This window comes from Suillus subaureus (assembly GCF_016647635.1).
Source record: "Suillus subaureus strain MN1 chromosome Unknown BJ212scaffold_8, whole genome shotgun sequence".
Classification (NCBI taxonomy): Eukaryota; Fungi; Basidiomycota; class Agaricomycetes; order Boletales; family Suillaceae; genus Suillus; species Suillus subaureus.
The window spans coordinates 78,374-90,846 of NW_024538564.1; the positions used below are offsets into that span (position 1 = coordinate 78,374).

The 12,473-nt window shown below is 47.7% G+C and overlaps 7 protein-coding genes across 7 annotated transcripts; 1 reads left to right on the forward strand and 6 right to left on the reverse strand.

Moving 5' to 3' along the window:
* Positions 1 to 398: 398 nt before the first annotated feature.
* BJ212DRAFT_1266554 (glucose-6-phosphate dehydrogenase) lies at positions 399 to 2,352 on the reverse strand (the record flags this gene model as incomplete). Its single annotated transcript, XM_041330580.1, is given in 8 exon segments — positions 399 to 432; positions 493 to 635; positions 693 to 997; positions 1,054 to 1,297; positions 1,316 to 1,392; positions 1,454 to 2,117; positions 2,172 to 2,206; positions 2,265 to 2,352. The coding sequence occupies 8 exon segments, from the start codon at positions 2,350 to 2,352 to the stop codon at positions 399 to 401; spliced, it is 1,590 nt and encodes a 529-aa protein (XP_041195438.1).
* Positions 2,353 to 2,656: 304 nt separating this feature from the next.
* Positions 2,657 to 3,426, forward strand: BJ212DRAFT_1445614 (Fms-interacting protein-domain-containing protein; the record flags this gene model as incomplete). The annotated part of the gene is made up of 4 exons (XM_041338138.1): positions 2,657 to 2,925; positions 2,974 to 3,117; positions 3,175 to 3,289; positions 3,343 to 3,426. The coding sequence occupies 4 exons, from the start codon at positions 2,657 to 2,659 to the stop codon at positions 3,424 to 3,426; spliced, it is 612 nt and encodes a 203-aa protein (XP_041195439.1).
* A 264-nt stretch (positions 3,427 to 3,690) lies between these two features.
* BJ212DRAFT_1004322 (ubiquitin-conjugating enzyme) lies at positions 3,691 to 4,758 on the reverse strand. The gene is made up of 7 exons (XM_041328820.1): positions 4,657 to 4,758; positions 4,559 to 4,599; positions 4,418 to 4,497; positions 4,254 to 4,368; positions 4,146 to 4,198; positions 3,960 to 4,088; positions 3,691 to 3,905 (listed from the first exon to the last, which is right to left on the reverse strand). Exons 1-7 carry the CDS (start codon positions 4,657 to 4,659, stop codon positions 3,790 to 3,792), a joined length of 537 nt encoding a protein of 178 aa, XP_041195440.1. The 5' UTR covers positions 4,660 to 4,758; the 3' UTR covers positions 3,691 to 3,789.
* Positions 4,759 to 4,778: 20 nt separating this feature from the next.
* On the reverse strand, positions 4,779 to 5,898 carry BJ212DRAFT_1005676 (uncharacterized protein). Its single transcript, XM_041328822.1, has 6 exons — positions 5,701 to 5,898; positions 5,589 to 5,645; positions 5,469 to 5,529; positions 5,323 to 5,420; positions 4,980 to 5,265; positions 4,779 to 4,910 (listed from the first exon to the last, which is right to left on the reverse strand). The coding sequence occupies exons 1-5, from the start codon at positions 5,741 to 5,743 to the stop codon at positions 4,982 to 4,984; spliced, it is 543 nt and encodes a 180-aa protein (XP_041195441.1). The 5' UTR covers positions 5,744 to 5,898; the 3' UTR covers positions 4,779 to 4,910; positions 4,980 to 4,981.
* Positions 5,899 to 5,906: 8 nt separating this feature from the next.
* BJ212DRAFT_1004497 (uncharacterized protein) lies at positions 5,907 to 7,454 on the reverse strand. The gene is made up of 8 exons (XM_041328821.1): positions 7,090 to 7,454; positions 6,956 to 7,033; positions 6,843 to 6,901; positions 6,726 to 6,792; positions 6,649 to 6,667; positions 6,530 to 6,597; positions 6,402 to 6,470; positions 5,907 to 6,348 (listed from the first exon to the last, which is right to left on the reverse strand). The coding sequence occupies exons 1-8, from the start codon at positions 7,127 to 7,129 to the stop codon at positions 6,071 to 6,073; spliced, it is 678 nt and encodes a 225-aa protein (XP_041195442.1). The 5' UTR covers positions 7,130 to 7,454; the 3' UTR covers positions 5,907 to 6,070.
* BJ212DRAFT_1338407 (uncharacterized protein) lies at positions 7,277 to 9,132 on the reverse strand. The gene is made up of 7 exons (XM_041335015.1): positions 8,613 to 9,132; positions 8,483 to 8,560; positions 8,372 to 8,432; positions 8,232 to 8,320; positions 8,085 to 8,180; positions 7,964 to 8,032; positions 7,277 to 7,915 (listed from the first exon to the last, which is right to left on the reverse strand). Exons 1-7 carry the CDS (start codon positions 8,806 to 8,808, stop codon positions 7,602 to 7,604), a joined length of 903 nt encoding a protein of 300 aa, XP_041195443.1. The 5' UTR covers positions 8,809 to 9,132; the 3' UTR covers positions 7,277 to 7,601.
* BJ212DRAFT_1551912 (acetoacetyl-CoA synthetase) lies at positions 8,850 to 12,107 on the reverse strand (the record flags this gene model as incomplete). The annotated part of the gene is made up of 15 exons (XM_041341918.1): positions 8,850 to 9,369; positions 9,420 to 9,485; positions 9,547 to 9,808; positions 9,857 to 9,941; positions 9,997 to 10,278; positions 10,329 to 10,470; positions 10,528 to 10,693; positions 10,746 to 10,850; positions 10,904 to 10,913; positions 10,968 to 11,233; positions 11,285 to 11,332; positions 11,383 to 11,437; positions 11,481 to 11,517; positions 11,575 to 11,723; positions 11,774 to 12,107. 15 exons carry the CDS (start codon positions 12,105 to 12,107, stop codon positions 9,244 to 9,246), a joined length of 2,133 nt encoding a protein of 710 aa, XP_041195444.1. The 3' UTR covers positions 8,850 to 9,243.
* Positions 12,108 to 12,473: the final 366 nt, after the last annotated feature.

Sequence of the window (12,473 nt, forward strand, 5' to 3'; positions counted from 1 at the left end):
AGGCAGTTTCTTACCTCGCTAGTATGAAAGCAGTATGCAAGCGAATAGAACGCAGATCCAAACTCGATTCAAGCATTCAATCAAGAGATTCGCGATGTTCCCCCAACTATACTTTCCACGCCCTATTTAACCGTTACTTGCTTTAATCAGTTCATACTGCAACAGATCGCCGATTTTGGCCCTTCCAATGACGACGTTTGCACACACCTCCTGTCTCAACCGGAACCGCCACAACTACTGCATATATGTAACAATACTCTGGCACATACAATCATGGCTACCGATTTCCAGAATCATCAGACACATGCAAGTCAATTTATGAAAGTATATCACTTTTCATACACACACCCGAACCTCGTGTAACAAGAGAAAACAATTCTAATACTACACAACCCAATTCATAAATTTGACACGTTTGTCGTGGGCCAGCTGCTGTAGTGCAATCCCAGTTAGCAACATATACCTTCCGAATCGAGCCACGTGTATGCTTACTACTCCTCTGCTGCACGCTTGTAGCCCAGCTTCTCAATGAAGCTATCAAGCTCCTTAGGTCCCCGAGAGCCATAGGGGTAGGGTGAGGGCTTAGGGCGTGGCCCTTCTTTCCCATCTATCCAATGCAGAATGGGGGTGAAAATCTGATACATTGGCGATCAATCGCACTCCTTGACTGCGGCTTGCAGTAGCATGCTTACCTTCCATGCAACATCCAGTTCGTCATCTCGGACAAAGTTTGAGTGGTCGCCCTTGATCGCATCCAGGATGAGTGCCTCGTATGCCTCCGGAATTTTTGTATCCGTGAATCGCCTCTTGTATGTAAGGTCCATCTCAGTCGGAATTGCGCGGAACGCATATCCAGGCGTCTTAGTGTTCAGTTTCAGGTAAACGGCCTCCGATGGCTGAATGCGGATAACGAGTTCGTTGCGTGAAATATCCTTGAAAATTCCCTGTGTGACATCCTTGAATTGCATGCGAATTTCAACCTTTGCCTCATTCAAGGCTGAAGTGCATGATTTGTCAGGGGCTATTGTATGAGTAATCCGAGATGGAACATACCCTTCCCCGCCTTCAAGATAAACGGAACGCCTTCCCACCGCTCGTTGTTAATCCAGAGTGTGGTAGCAGCGAACGTTGGGCAGACAGAGTCTTTCGGCACAGTGTCGTCATCCAAATAACCTGGCTTCCCATTGGCTCCGACATACTGGCCTAGAAGCACGTCCTCCCGCTTGATAGGTGGGATAGCGCGAAGCACTTTGACCTGGGAAGAACGGAAGCTAGCGTGAGAACACGATAAATACTGCTAGTGCGCATGAATAACCTTCTCGTCCCGAATGTCTTCCGACGCGAATGAGACAGGTCGTTCCATGGTCAAGATACTCAGGACTTGCAACAGATCTGAGTGCGCACATGCATCAGCGTGGCAGCCCCTTCCCACACAAGCTCATAGGAGACTCACGGTTTTGCAAGATGTCACGGATAATGCCAAATTCGTCGAAATAACCACCACGACCCTCTGTGCCAAAGGGCTCCTTGAAACTGATCTGGACGTTGCTGATCGAATGCTTGTCCCACGCAGCGCCCATAGCGACATTGGCGAAACGGAGGACCAACAAATTCTTGACCATCTCCTTGCCGAGGTAGTGGTCAATACGGTAGGTCTCATCCTCTTTCCATGACTGCTTGAGTGACGACAGGAGGTCCCGGCAGGATTGAAGATCCTTGCCAAAAGGTTTCTCGACGATAATGCGATTCGTTCCGTTCGTCGCGTAGCAGCACTCTTTGACATATTTTGAAACAGGAACGAACACGGACGGCGGGAGAGCAAGGTAAAAGAGGCGGTTGACACCGCGACCTTGGTAGCTCTTTTCAATAGCCTCCATGTGTCTTGCCAAATTTTGGAAAGAGGGACTATCATCGTAGTTGCCAGAAATATAGGAGGATAATTTCTTGAATTCTTCGATTTGGGCAGCGACTTCAGGATCGTCGTTAGGGTTCTTGATGTAACTAGTGGTGCGTTTGTGATACTCTTCCTGATCCATCTTTGTGCGTGCATAGCCGACGATATGGACATCTTTAGGGAGATAACCGTTGCGGTAGAGACCGAACAAAGCTGGGTACGTCTATCGGGTGCTCAGGATCATACAGGGCGACGATAAAAGACCATTCTCGCCCACCTTTTTCTTTGCAAGATCACCGGAGGCACCAAAGACTAGATGTGGAGAGATTTGAGTTGGGCGCGAGCGGTGGCAGGGACAGGGGGGACTCACCGACGATGAGAGTGTTATCTCTGAATTGGTGACCGCTGGTCTCCATTGATGGGATCGTACCAGACCTTGTGCGTGTCATTGAGGCCATGATATTGACCAAGGAAGATATGCGTTGAAGAAAGATAGATGCAGGGGCTTTGAGTCGTTGTTCTTAAACTTATTGACGTGAGTGTGAGAATGCTGTAGTAGTGATGGAATGAATAGATATATATTTACATTACCGTGAGGGGCCGTGCGTTCGTCAGCGTGAGGATGAACAGGCTATGTAGGATGATGGCAATCGTCTAGTAGCTGATTCAACGCGCAGCTTACTACACTCTCATGATCATCACGGACTCTTTTCGGACCGCTCCTGACGAATCAACCACGTGCTCCCTACTTAGTCTTTCGCCATGACAGAAGACCAAGCCATAAAGCACTTTCAAGAGCTGGTCTCCTCTGACCTGACCATCGTAGACCCAACGTCTATTCAAATCCGTGCCAATACTCTAGTAGCTCGTCTAAAAGCCCTCAATAGAAATGCAAATGCTGCAACAAGAGCATGCAAGCAAGCAACCACAGAGGCCCGCCATGACATGGACCAGACACATCTTGGCCTCCAGAATTTGCTCTATGAAAAGCGTCATCTCGAAAGGGAGATCGACAAGTGTCGGCAATTCGCGTTTGTTGTTCTTTTTCTGTCTGCAATCTCTGCTGATTGTTCGTGCAGTTCCATTTACCAGGACGTACCCTTATATCCACTTCCAGAGTTCAAAACTCTGGCACCTCCCGAAGCGCGCTCAGATGACGTGTTGCAGAATGTTCATCAGCTTATGCTCAATCGTCTGAGCTTCGAACTTGTCGAAAGGCAGAGGCACGTTCAATACACAATCTACCATTATAGATCTTCGCATCTCATCATCAACAACAGACTTGATCAAAAAAGAAAAGAACTCACAGTCCAAAAGGAAGAGCTCCTGAAGCATAGCAAGCTTAAACTCGCAACCGTGGAAAGTGTCAAAACGCAAATAGAATCACTCATGAAGGTGCGAACAATCCCCTGCTCTACACTCACGTTGCTTCAATGAACGTTTTGCAGGCCGCCGCAGACATACAGAAGAAAGTCGACGAACTCGTGCCGGCGCTCCCACCGTCTACTGCAACGACTCCCGCTCCAACCTGAACTTTCTGCGCGCCGAAAGCACTCCCGAGTTACCGAATACCTCTTATCAGTCCCGCGGTTGTCTAGGCAAAATACATACAGTGAAGTTGGCACTGCATAATCCCTAATTATACAACACGGTGAAAGGGATGGGATATTTCCAGAGGTGAGAGGAATAGAGGTCATCAAATGTCGAAAAGACGAGCGAAGAGGGTATCTCCGCAAAAAGACGAGTTGAATGATGATAGCATATAACACAGAGTTGAGAAAGGTTAGGTGAAGTACAGAATGGATATGATATGTGAAATGATATGAATGATGTGTGAAAACCAGTGATAAACAATGCGGGAGGAAGGCATGCCGGCGGAGGAGGTATCAGGATTCTTACTCTTCATCCTCACTGATGCTGCCGATATCGCTCATCTCCTCATCTGCTTCGTCCTCATTGCCGTCTTCTGCGGCATCCATAATATCCTTCGTTGCGAAACGTTGTACGTACTCTGGGCAGGAATGAACGTTACATTCTGAGCGACGATAGGAGGAAACAATCCTACCCTTGACCTTGGCCTCGTATTCCTTGGGGTGTCGCATCATCAGCGCGGCAGCTTCGCCGTTTAGTGGATCGTTAGGATTAGGGTACCGCAACAGTTGCGGCAAGAACACCTCAAAAATGTTGATCATATCTATGAAAGGGGACAGATTAGCGACATAACCGGATGTACGTCGACCGCCCCGCATACCGAACATTGGCGACCACGTCTGATTAATGACGTCCAGGCATACGGAACCACTCCTGTAATGGGTACGTATAAATCGATATTTCGGGAAGCATCACGATGGCTACTGACAGCTCATCTATGTTGGGATGAAAGATCTTGTTCATAAAGCCTATGCTTGGCGACTTGTATGGATACTCCGCTTGCAACTCTACATGAATCTTCCATATACCGCCCGCGAAGGGTGCTGGTGCTGATTAATCCGACGTACACGGAAGAGGGATTAGGGAACGTACTTTCTCCAGGACCATAGAAGCGGACGTAGAACTCGCGCATGTTGTCATTCACGAGGGTCACCTCGTAATCCGACATAAGCCTGCATTGTGGATTGTTACATCAGTTAGGGTGCGGGTCGCCTTGAGGCAGGTAGTCTTTACAGTTTCATGACATCTGTCTCGATACGGCGCTTTGTTGAGGTGTGTCTAGAATGAAACCAAATAAGTTTGCACCACGGCCTCGTGAAGAACAGACTTATCATGTTTGCTAGAATACAAGATGGATGGGTTTGTGGAAGACCCTCAATGTAATATCTAGTGGTAACGTCCAAACCCTGCCGATGCCGCAGCGTCGGAGATAGTCATTTCAAGTACCGAGAAAGGCCGAGTCACATCAAGCTTGTTATATTTTGATTGATACTCTCCTGGAGTAGACTCAAAAAGTAGACTTCTACAACAACGCCATAGAAAACAAGATATACACTCGAAGACTAGCGTTACAACCTCATTACACCTAAGACGCCCCGCTCCATCAGCAATTCATACAAACCAAGAAATACTAGGATCGTATATCTTCATGTACCTTCAGTAAAAGGTCCACTCCTCAACAACACAATAAGCATCGTTCGGGTCGCATGGGTATGGTTTACGGAACCCGGCCTGGGGTTTGTATTGTTGTCGGATATAGCTTGCTGCACCTTGGAGCCGTTCAGACGCCACTGCAGGCGGCCTAGCTTCAACTCCTCGGCTGCCAGCACCGACGACATTGCTTTGGGCAGCACCAGTGCTCGACTGGAACATGTGACGTGGGTGCGCCAGGTCAATATCGACACTACCCTGGTTCCAAGCACGCATAGCCAGGAGGAAGGCTAAGACGAAAGGCCTCTGAATTAGTATGTCGTTTATGTTGAATGAGACAGGCTCACCGAGCCAGAATGCCCCAAACGCCGCAATCAAGATCAACTCCTCCTGCCCTTGCGAAAAGACTCTGTTTTCCCCCTCGGTTCGGTGGTTTTTCACTACCCTGTCTTCAGGTCAGCTCCTGCTGGGGATCAATCTGATATTGTCATACAATACGATAAGTGCCCCGATCGCTAACATCGCTACTGATGTTTGAGTCAGGTGAATAACCTCTGCAAATGATCATTCGTCAAAATATTATTTTAAGCGCCCAAAATATAACGATACTTGCGAATCGAGTGGGGCATAAATTTCATTATCATATGGCCCATCGCCAGAGCAAAAATGCCTGCGGATTGGTGCTGAGTACACCATCTACATATCATAAAGACCCATCCACGCACCTTTGAGGACATGCCTGAACGGGTGGTCTGTAAACAAAGCCATTTCGTGTCGATAGAAGTCAGAAAGAAGTGGAAAAGGGGTGGGTGGGAATCGATAACCAGATATCCTTGTATTTTTCGACCACCACTAGGCCATGAGGCCGAATTACCCTTCTAATTCAGACACGAGGTCAGTATTTCATTCTTCATATTCTCATCAATTGTTCTACGTAATTGTTCCGGGACCAGCCGATATTGGCAAATCGTTACAGGTGCGTTCCAAGTATTCCAAGTACAATCAGAAAATATTGTGGGCCCTATCGTTCCAACACGTCGAATCCGCACATACATAGTAGTATGTACGATTTCCAATGTTAACGGAAGCAGGCACCTAGGCTGGCATGTGAGTGACAATAGGCTGGCCACCATTAATACCTGGCTGAACCATGACGGAGTGACCAGGCATTTGTTGTACATGGTATCCTCCCATCATCGGATATGGCTGACCATATCCATACATCGGAGCTCGCGGGTATATAGCTTCAGTGGGGTATCCTGGAAGTTCTCCAAACCAGCCTAGCTGCGAAATATGTTCTCGCCATGCATAGTACCGGCCAAAAGCGACTGCGCGCGATGTAAGCGTGATCAGGATAATGAAGAAGAATATAACTGCAATGGAAGACTTCAGTAGATGCACTATAAACAAAGGAAGTAGAGCACACATAACACGAATAGAGTCCACGATAGTGCTTCGATGACTTTCATTTCATAGCAATATGACTGTGCAGAGACTAGTGTCATGTGAGAGCTAAGCTTTGATACGTGCAAAAATGACGCATTGATCACTTACTGCTTCCTCTGGCCGTAGGCTGCTGCTGTTCTTGGAGTAGGTAGCATTGCACATATCCGATCGTATCCCTTGAGCGTGCAGTTCATAACCGTTCATGCATTCAGAAACTATGCACTTACGCGGACCATGCGCCCATGGCTGTTGATTCGGACCGATAAGTTAGGAGGAAGGGTAAAGGGTAGCACTGCCAGCTTACCTAGCCATAGTACACTGATAAAGAAGTGGAGTGTCACCTCCACTATTGGCTGCGAGAACTGCATACTGTAAAGGCATGAGTCAAGTAAGGCGGATCAGCGGTGCGTCCAACTCACATCCACAGAAAAGCGAAAATGGTGACTGATGGTGGAACCAGAGCGAAGATGGTGAAATCATCTAAGAAGACGGTTCAGGCGTCCCTATAGCGGATAGAGATGTGGCAATACATACGATTGATATGCGGGAGGAATAGCCTTGCAAAGTTGGCCGTAAATCCAAGGACAACCGCGGCGAGCACAAACGCAAATACTGGATAACATCGATTGATCAATCGATTGGGGTTGAACGTTGAACGAGCGACATACGATATCCGATGCGCCTCATGTTCACAAACATGACAGTCATGATTGCAAAACCGTGATGTTGTCAGATTTCAGGTATAAGGTCGTATGTTGCGTGAATCTTTGGCGACAAAGTATGTCGTGTTGAAAGAAGGGACGGAGTCAGAACGTAACTGAATAATATCGCATATAAACGTTGGTCGACCACTGAGAGACGCTTCTCAATGAATGCTATATTTAGCCATCTATAGCCCATAACTTCAGGCACCTCGTGGCATCGAGCGCTTGAACAACATGCAGGCAAAAACGCAGAGCCAAGAAATTGGTCGCCAAAAGTGGTCACTATTGAGGACGAAAGTGCACTCTGCACGAACCCGTCGCTTGTAGGCTACGATTCAAGACCACAAGAACAAAGTTTGTGATATCATGCTATCTTATGTATGTAGTACAAACTGTATTTATTAGATTTCCAAAGCAAACACAGGTCATGACATTCTATGCACCAATAAAGCCCAAATGTGAAACATATACAGCGGTCACCGCCTGGGCGACGCATTCCTCTTATACTTGTCCGCTGTGTGTGCGGGTGCTGGGGCGTTATGTCCTTGAGCTGACCATCCAGGGTAACGTGAGTCGCTGCGTCTTGTCTCATACCCCCAGGGTGCTGAGGCATTCTTCTCATCGTAGGTCCTGCCTCTTGATCGTGATCGACTACTAACGGGTGCTGGTAACTTGGACATATTCTTTCCGAACCACGGGTATTCGGTGACGGCAATGTACCACACGTTGCGGTTGACGTGGAGATGATGTTTTACCGCGAGCGCCAGCAAGAACAATAAGAACGCCAATACTGCGGAAGCTTGAGATATGCTCCGAGACATGGATTCGATCCACTTACTCAAAATAACATTGAAAAGTGAGAATGCCTCTAGAACCCGATACTGAGCTTGGTATGTCTCTGTAGAGACTTGGAAAAAATGTCAGACTTCTCTATGAAAGGACATACTCTTGTAACTTACACCCAGGAACATCGATGGGATCAGTCTGTGCATCGGACGAATAGCATTCTACATTGGCGTTCTCCGAGTCAGAGCTTGCTAGGAAGGCACCCAAAGCTGGACCGGTCAATCAACATGCAACCATTATGAAGCCCGTGATTCACGTACCAAGCCAGAAAGTCCCAAGCAGTCCGAGGCATCCGAGCTCAATTCTCGTGGAGATTGGATTGCTGGTCCGAATCATGCTACATCCCAGTCTGCAGCGCCAGTCAATGCCGACGCGTCGTGCGAATTTTATGTCAACTCACAAAATGATGAGAATGAGCATGCTGGCACTACATACGAAAATGGTGAAAGGAACGAAACGAGCTACATTCGCGTAAGTTGCGATTGACTACGAAAATATGGAGCAAAATCACTGAGATCTGTGATGACCAGTAGAGACTGGAAGTGAGCTGCAATAGCCAGGCAGATCACTGTCCATATCAAGACTGCGCCTGTCGCTCAGTTAGCAAGGCCGTAACAGATACTATGAATACGAATGCTAACCGTAAATACAGGCCCGAAAGATGTTAAATTTCGATGGCATCGCTTTTCCCGTAAATATTCTGGAGATAGAGATTGTAGGAAGTCGCTTGCGACGGGACGTCTGGCGTTCCCGAATAGAATGATGCTGACGAGGCTGGTGAGGATGGCGGGTGGATTGATGTTGACAATTCAGGGGAAGTGGGCGTGCGGGCCTCATGATATAGTAGGGAAAGTATGCGTACACGAGGTAGAGGGGCGTTTGATTCTCGTAAATCTAACTTGTGACGGCGTGGCGTGTACCGTGCAGTTCAAGGCGTGGCGGACCTCGATGATCAGGAATCCGGGGGAAACACGAGTCGTGCGTCCGCTCAAACGCACTAGGCAAGCCAGCTATATTCTTTTAACGGCTGAAAATTTTCGACTTCTAAGCATCGTGATAGACGGGGTACGGATGTACATCCGCGTAAACGCCTCGAGGCAGATCTCATTTACAAAACAGGAAGTCCAAGGGGAATAGACACACTTGACTTAAATTTTCGCAGGAGCAAGAGGATGACAGTATAAACGCCGGGGAAAGTCACAAGTGATTTTTTCCCTTTCTACCTTACAAACAACGTACGTACAAAACATCATGTGAACATGGGCCACGCGATCAGCGTTTCACAGCCATCAATATCTCTTTTCGGAGCATCTCTCCGATGCTTGCAAACTGAGCAAGGCATTCAGGATTTCGCAGTGTAGCGGAATTCACACTCGAGATGTGGGCTCCATTGACGATCTGGTCAGTTTTCAGTACCACAAATCCTTCGTCAAATTATAAGAGCATACCTTTTTGACTGGGATTTCTACGCGCTTCCCGTTCAAGGTGTATGGGATATCGTCGACTTGGATTATCTATCAAGCCCCCGCGGATAGTTAGCCAACGTTCCGGGGGACTGATAAAAATGGAACATACTCGAGCAGGAACATGGCGTGGGCTCCGTTGTGATCTTATTTCCGATCTAATCTTCTGCTCCATTTCTATCGATAGTGCCTGCTTGCCATTAAGTTTAACGAATAGGATCACGCGCTCATCTGCGCCGCCTTCAATGGATTGTGCCACAACCAGTGCATCCTCAATATTTGCGTCGTTCGCGTTCCGTTGTGCAGAAAACGAGAAGCACGTCTCAAGAACGTTATATATTTCAGACGATCCAAATCGGATCCCTCCAGGATTTCTACGAAATGATCAGAAGTAGAGAGGAGTGTGAAAGTTGTACACCCACAGGACGCCATCGCTTCTTCCTAGCATAATGAGTCCACCTCCATTTCCATGCTGAGAAGGTGTGATCAGCACGTGATCCCCGTGATCTGTTTCAAATTAGGTTAGTAAGGGGGGCGCAATCTCAGGATCCGGGGCGCGTACACCACATGTCCTTGTATTCAGCAAAATAGGAAAGACGAAATCTCTCTGCTGCAGCTTTGACGCTCTCGTCCGTCCCGAAACCAGGCAGGGGCCAAAATCCAATGGGCATACATGGAAATGGCCTAACGCATACCAACTCGCCAGCCTCACCAGCTTGACAGTTGTGCCCGTCATGAGTGAAGGTTTCGACTGCCATTCCCAGCATACGACATTGGATTTCGCCACGATATACCGGCAGCGCAGAACACATCCCGCCAAAAAGTGAGCAGATGTCCGTGCCTCCTGAAAGACCAGTCCAGGGCGCGTAACATAAATAACTTAGTAGATCATACCTGTTATGGATGCGAGAAGCACGTTGGGGTGGATACATTCATACACGTAGTCGAAGAGCACATGAGCTAATGGCGAACCAGTCGAGTAAATATGCCTCAAGCAAGTCAGGTTGTGATGATCACGAGGCTCGTAGCTTATCCGCTATTGTCGTTCAAGTATTGGTACTCAATCACTATCATAGTTAGGGTAGCTGCTCACCGATAATTGATCTAGGTATTTCGCACTCGTTCCGAAAATTGATATTTGCAGTTCATCCACAAGATGCCACAGATAAGAGGGCTCCCTCAGAGGACTTCCATCGTAGAGCACTAGCGTACATCCGACGCTGAGACCACTCACTAAGAAATTCCACATCATCCATCCTCTGCAATACAACGATTTAATACAGTCGATCTAGGAATGAACGAACGACTTACGTCGTGGTGTAATAGAAAAAGACGTCTTCAGGGCGCAGGTCTGCACAAATTACAAATTCTTTCTTTGCTTGTAATAACATGCCGCCAGCCCGGTGTACAATTGGCCTACGAGGTTAGACTCAGTATGATCTAACAGTTTGCTGATGATGGCAACATACTTTGGGCAACCTGCGTGGAACAACAGAGTTCAATTTTAAAGTACAGGTGTGTAGGGCTACGCACCTGTTGTGCCTGAACTAAAAAGTATCCACAACGGCCAATCAAAACTTTGACGACACCACTCAATTTCTCCTTCAGAAGTGCGGCCTAAAGAGCTGGACTTGCCCTTCGAAATGACCGTGTCCCATGAGACCCAGTCGGTGTCCCATCCGGGCACATTCCTTGCTGACTGAATGACGATCACGACTGGGTTCAGTGAACATCGCTCGGAGAGTCCAGAAAGAAGAGATTGCAGCTTTGGCAGATGAGGATGAACTTTTCCGTTGTACCTGTATAACCTAAACAACAACAAAACCGACTTTGCCAGGAGAGCGACCTACACGACAGCATCGACCGCAAAAACAACTCGAGGTTGTACTTGCTCAAATCTACAAATTAGCAAGTGCGCGTGTGATGGCATTTTAATAAATTCGCGCACCGCTCTAATACTCCCTGGGTCCCGAAGTCTGCTGCTGCACTGACCCAGATGCATCCTACGAAGGTTAGCAAAAAGCAGCAAGGGTAGAGATGATCTACCTATGGCAGTGGCAGCGAGACAAGCGATGACATTCTCCTGGCAGAGGGCGTGGAATTAAAAGTGGCAGTGTGCCTTTAGGTGGTAGTGACGTACAATACAATTCGAGGAGTACGAAGCCACTCGATCCCCGGGCTTCAGACCGAGCATCAACAAGGCAGAAACCAGGTCAGCAACTATCACGTAAAGTTCGGCATATGTGACGCGCTGATGAGGAGGATTCGGGCACTCGGGGGTGGGCTCAGCTAATCAGCCATGATTATCATGTTAATCAACGAATGGTGTATCGACATACTTGCTTGTATAAGCGCGAATTTATCTGCCGAACGACATGTTAACATATTCTCAGCCCAATTAATCCTCGCTTCGCTGAACCATGGTGGGTTTGCCGCTGGGAGAGTATTATTATCGACGACACCTTGCCCTTTGTAGCCGACAATAGCGACATCATCCCACACGGTGTCCCAGAATAAATCGATGCGATCAATAGACCATTGGTAGAGGTCAAAGTATGAATCTAGTGCAAGTCCGTATTTCTCGTTGACTTTCTTGAGGAATGCAACGCAACGCGAGGATATTGCGTCGGGAGGCACAAAAAGTGGAGGCGCAGCCAGGGATTCGGTATTCATGCCAGCCACTTCCAAAGAATAGCTTCAGTAAGACTTCGAAGCGGTTACGACGGTAAGGACAGGAGTGAACGAGATCCGGGAGGGTCCGCATCATACTCGGCTCGACTTAAGGTTTGGATTTTGATATCGCGTAGTCTTCGGAACCGAAATATATACCTATCTCTGTCGCGGAGTATATAATTTTATTATTTCAAAAGTAAATTCTTCAAAGGAGAAAAATCGCAGGAAACCAGAGCACAGATCGAACTGCTAGGAGAACATTGGAGCTAATATTTTTGATGCGAAAGAAAGCCTACGTACTGCAGTGCACAAGCGCATCATGCACCAGCGGATCCATTAATATTGTTGCCAAGTATGCAGTGTACG

What these genes read in the sequence shown, in the direction of transcription:
- BJ212DRAFT_1004322 (XM_041328820.1), bottom strand. An exon ending in CTTCTATGGTCCTGGAGAAA is followed by an intron (nt 4,369 to 4,417) that starts GTACGTTCCCTA and finishes AATCAGCACCAG; the next exon opens with CACCCTTCGCGGGCGGTATA. An exon ending in CATCCCAACATAGATGAGCT is followed by an intron (nt 4,199 to 4,253) that starts GTCAGTAGCCAT and finishes TACCCATTACAG; the next exon opens with GAGTGGTTCCGTATGCCTGG.
- BJ212DRAFT_1005676 (XM_041328822.1), bottom strand. Translation starts at nt 5,743, where the DNA reads ATGGCTTTGTTTACAGACCACCCGTTCAGGCATGTCCTCAAAG. An exon ending in GTTCAGGCATGTCCTCAAAG is followed by an intron (nt 5,646 to 5,700) that starts GTGCGTGGATGG and finishes ACCAATCCGCAG; the next exon opens with GCATTTTTGCTCTGGCGATG. An exon ending in ATCGGGGCACTTATCGTATT is followed by an intron (nt 5,421 to 5,468) that starts GTATGACAATAT and finishes ACCTGAAGACAG; the next exon opens with GGTAGTGAAAAACCACCGAA.
- BJ212DRAFT_1004497 (XM_041328821.1), bottom strand. Translation starts at nt 7,129, where the DNA reads ATGACTGTCATGTTTGTGAACATGAGGCGCATCGGATATC. An exon ending in ATTCCTCCCGCATATCAATC is followed by an intron (nt 6,902 to 6,955) that starts GTATGTATTGCC and finishes CCGTCTTCTTAG; the next exon opens with ATGATTTCACCATCTTCGCT. An exon ending in CCATTTTCGCTTTTCTGTGG is followed by an intron (nt 6,793 to 6,842) that starts ATGTGAGTTGGA and finishes TCATGCCTTTAC; the next exon opens with AGTATGCAGTTCTCGCAGCC.
- BJ212DRAFT_1338407 (XM_041335015.1), bottom strand. Translation starts at nt 8,808, where the DNA reads ATGAGGCCCGCACGCCCACTTCCCCTGAATTGTCAACATCAATCCACC. An exon ending in GCTTGGGACTTTCTGGCTTG is followed by an intron (nt 8,181 to 8,231) that starts GTACGTGAATCA and finishes TGACCGGTCCAG; the next exon opens with CTTTGGGTGCCTTCCTAGCA. An exon ending in ACTTTTCAATGTTATTTTGA is followed by an intron (nt 7,916 to 7,963) that starts GTAAGTGGATCG and finishes AAGCTTCCGCAG; the next exon opens with TATTGGCGTTCTTATTGTTC.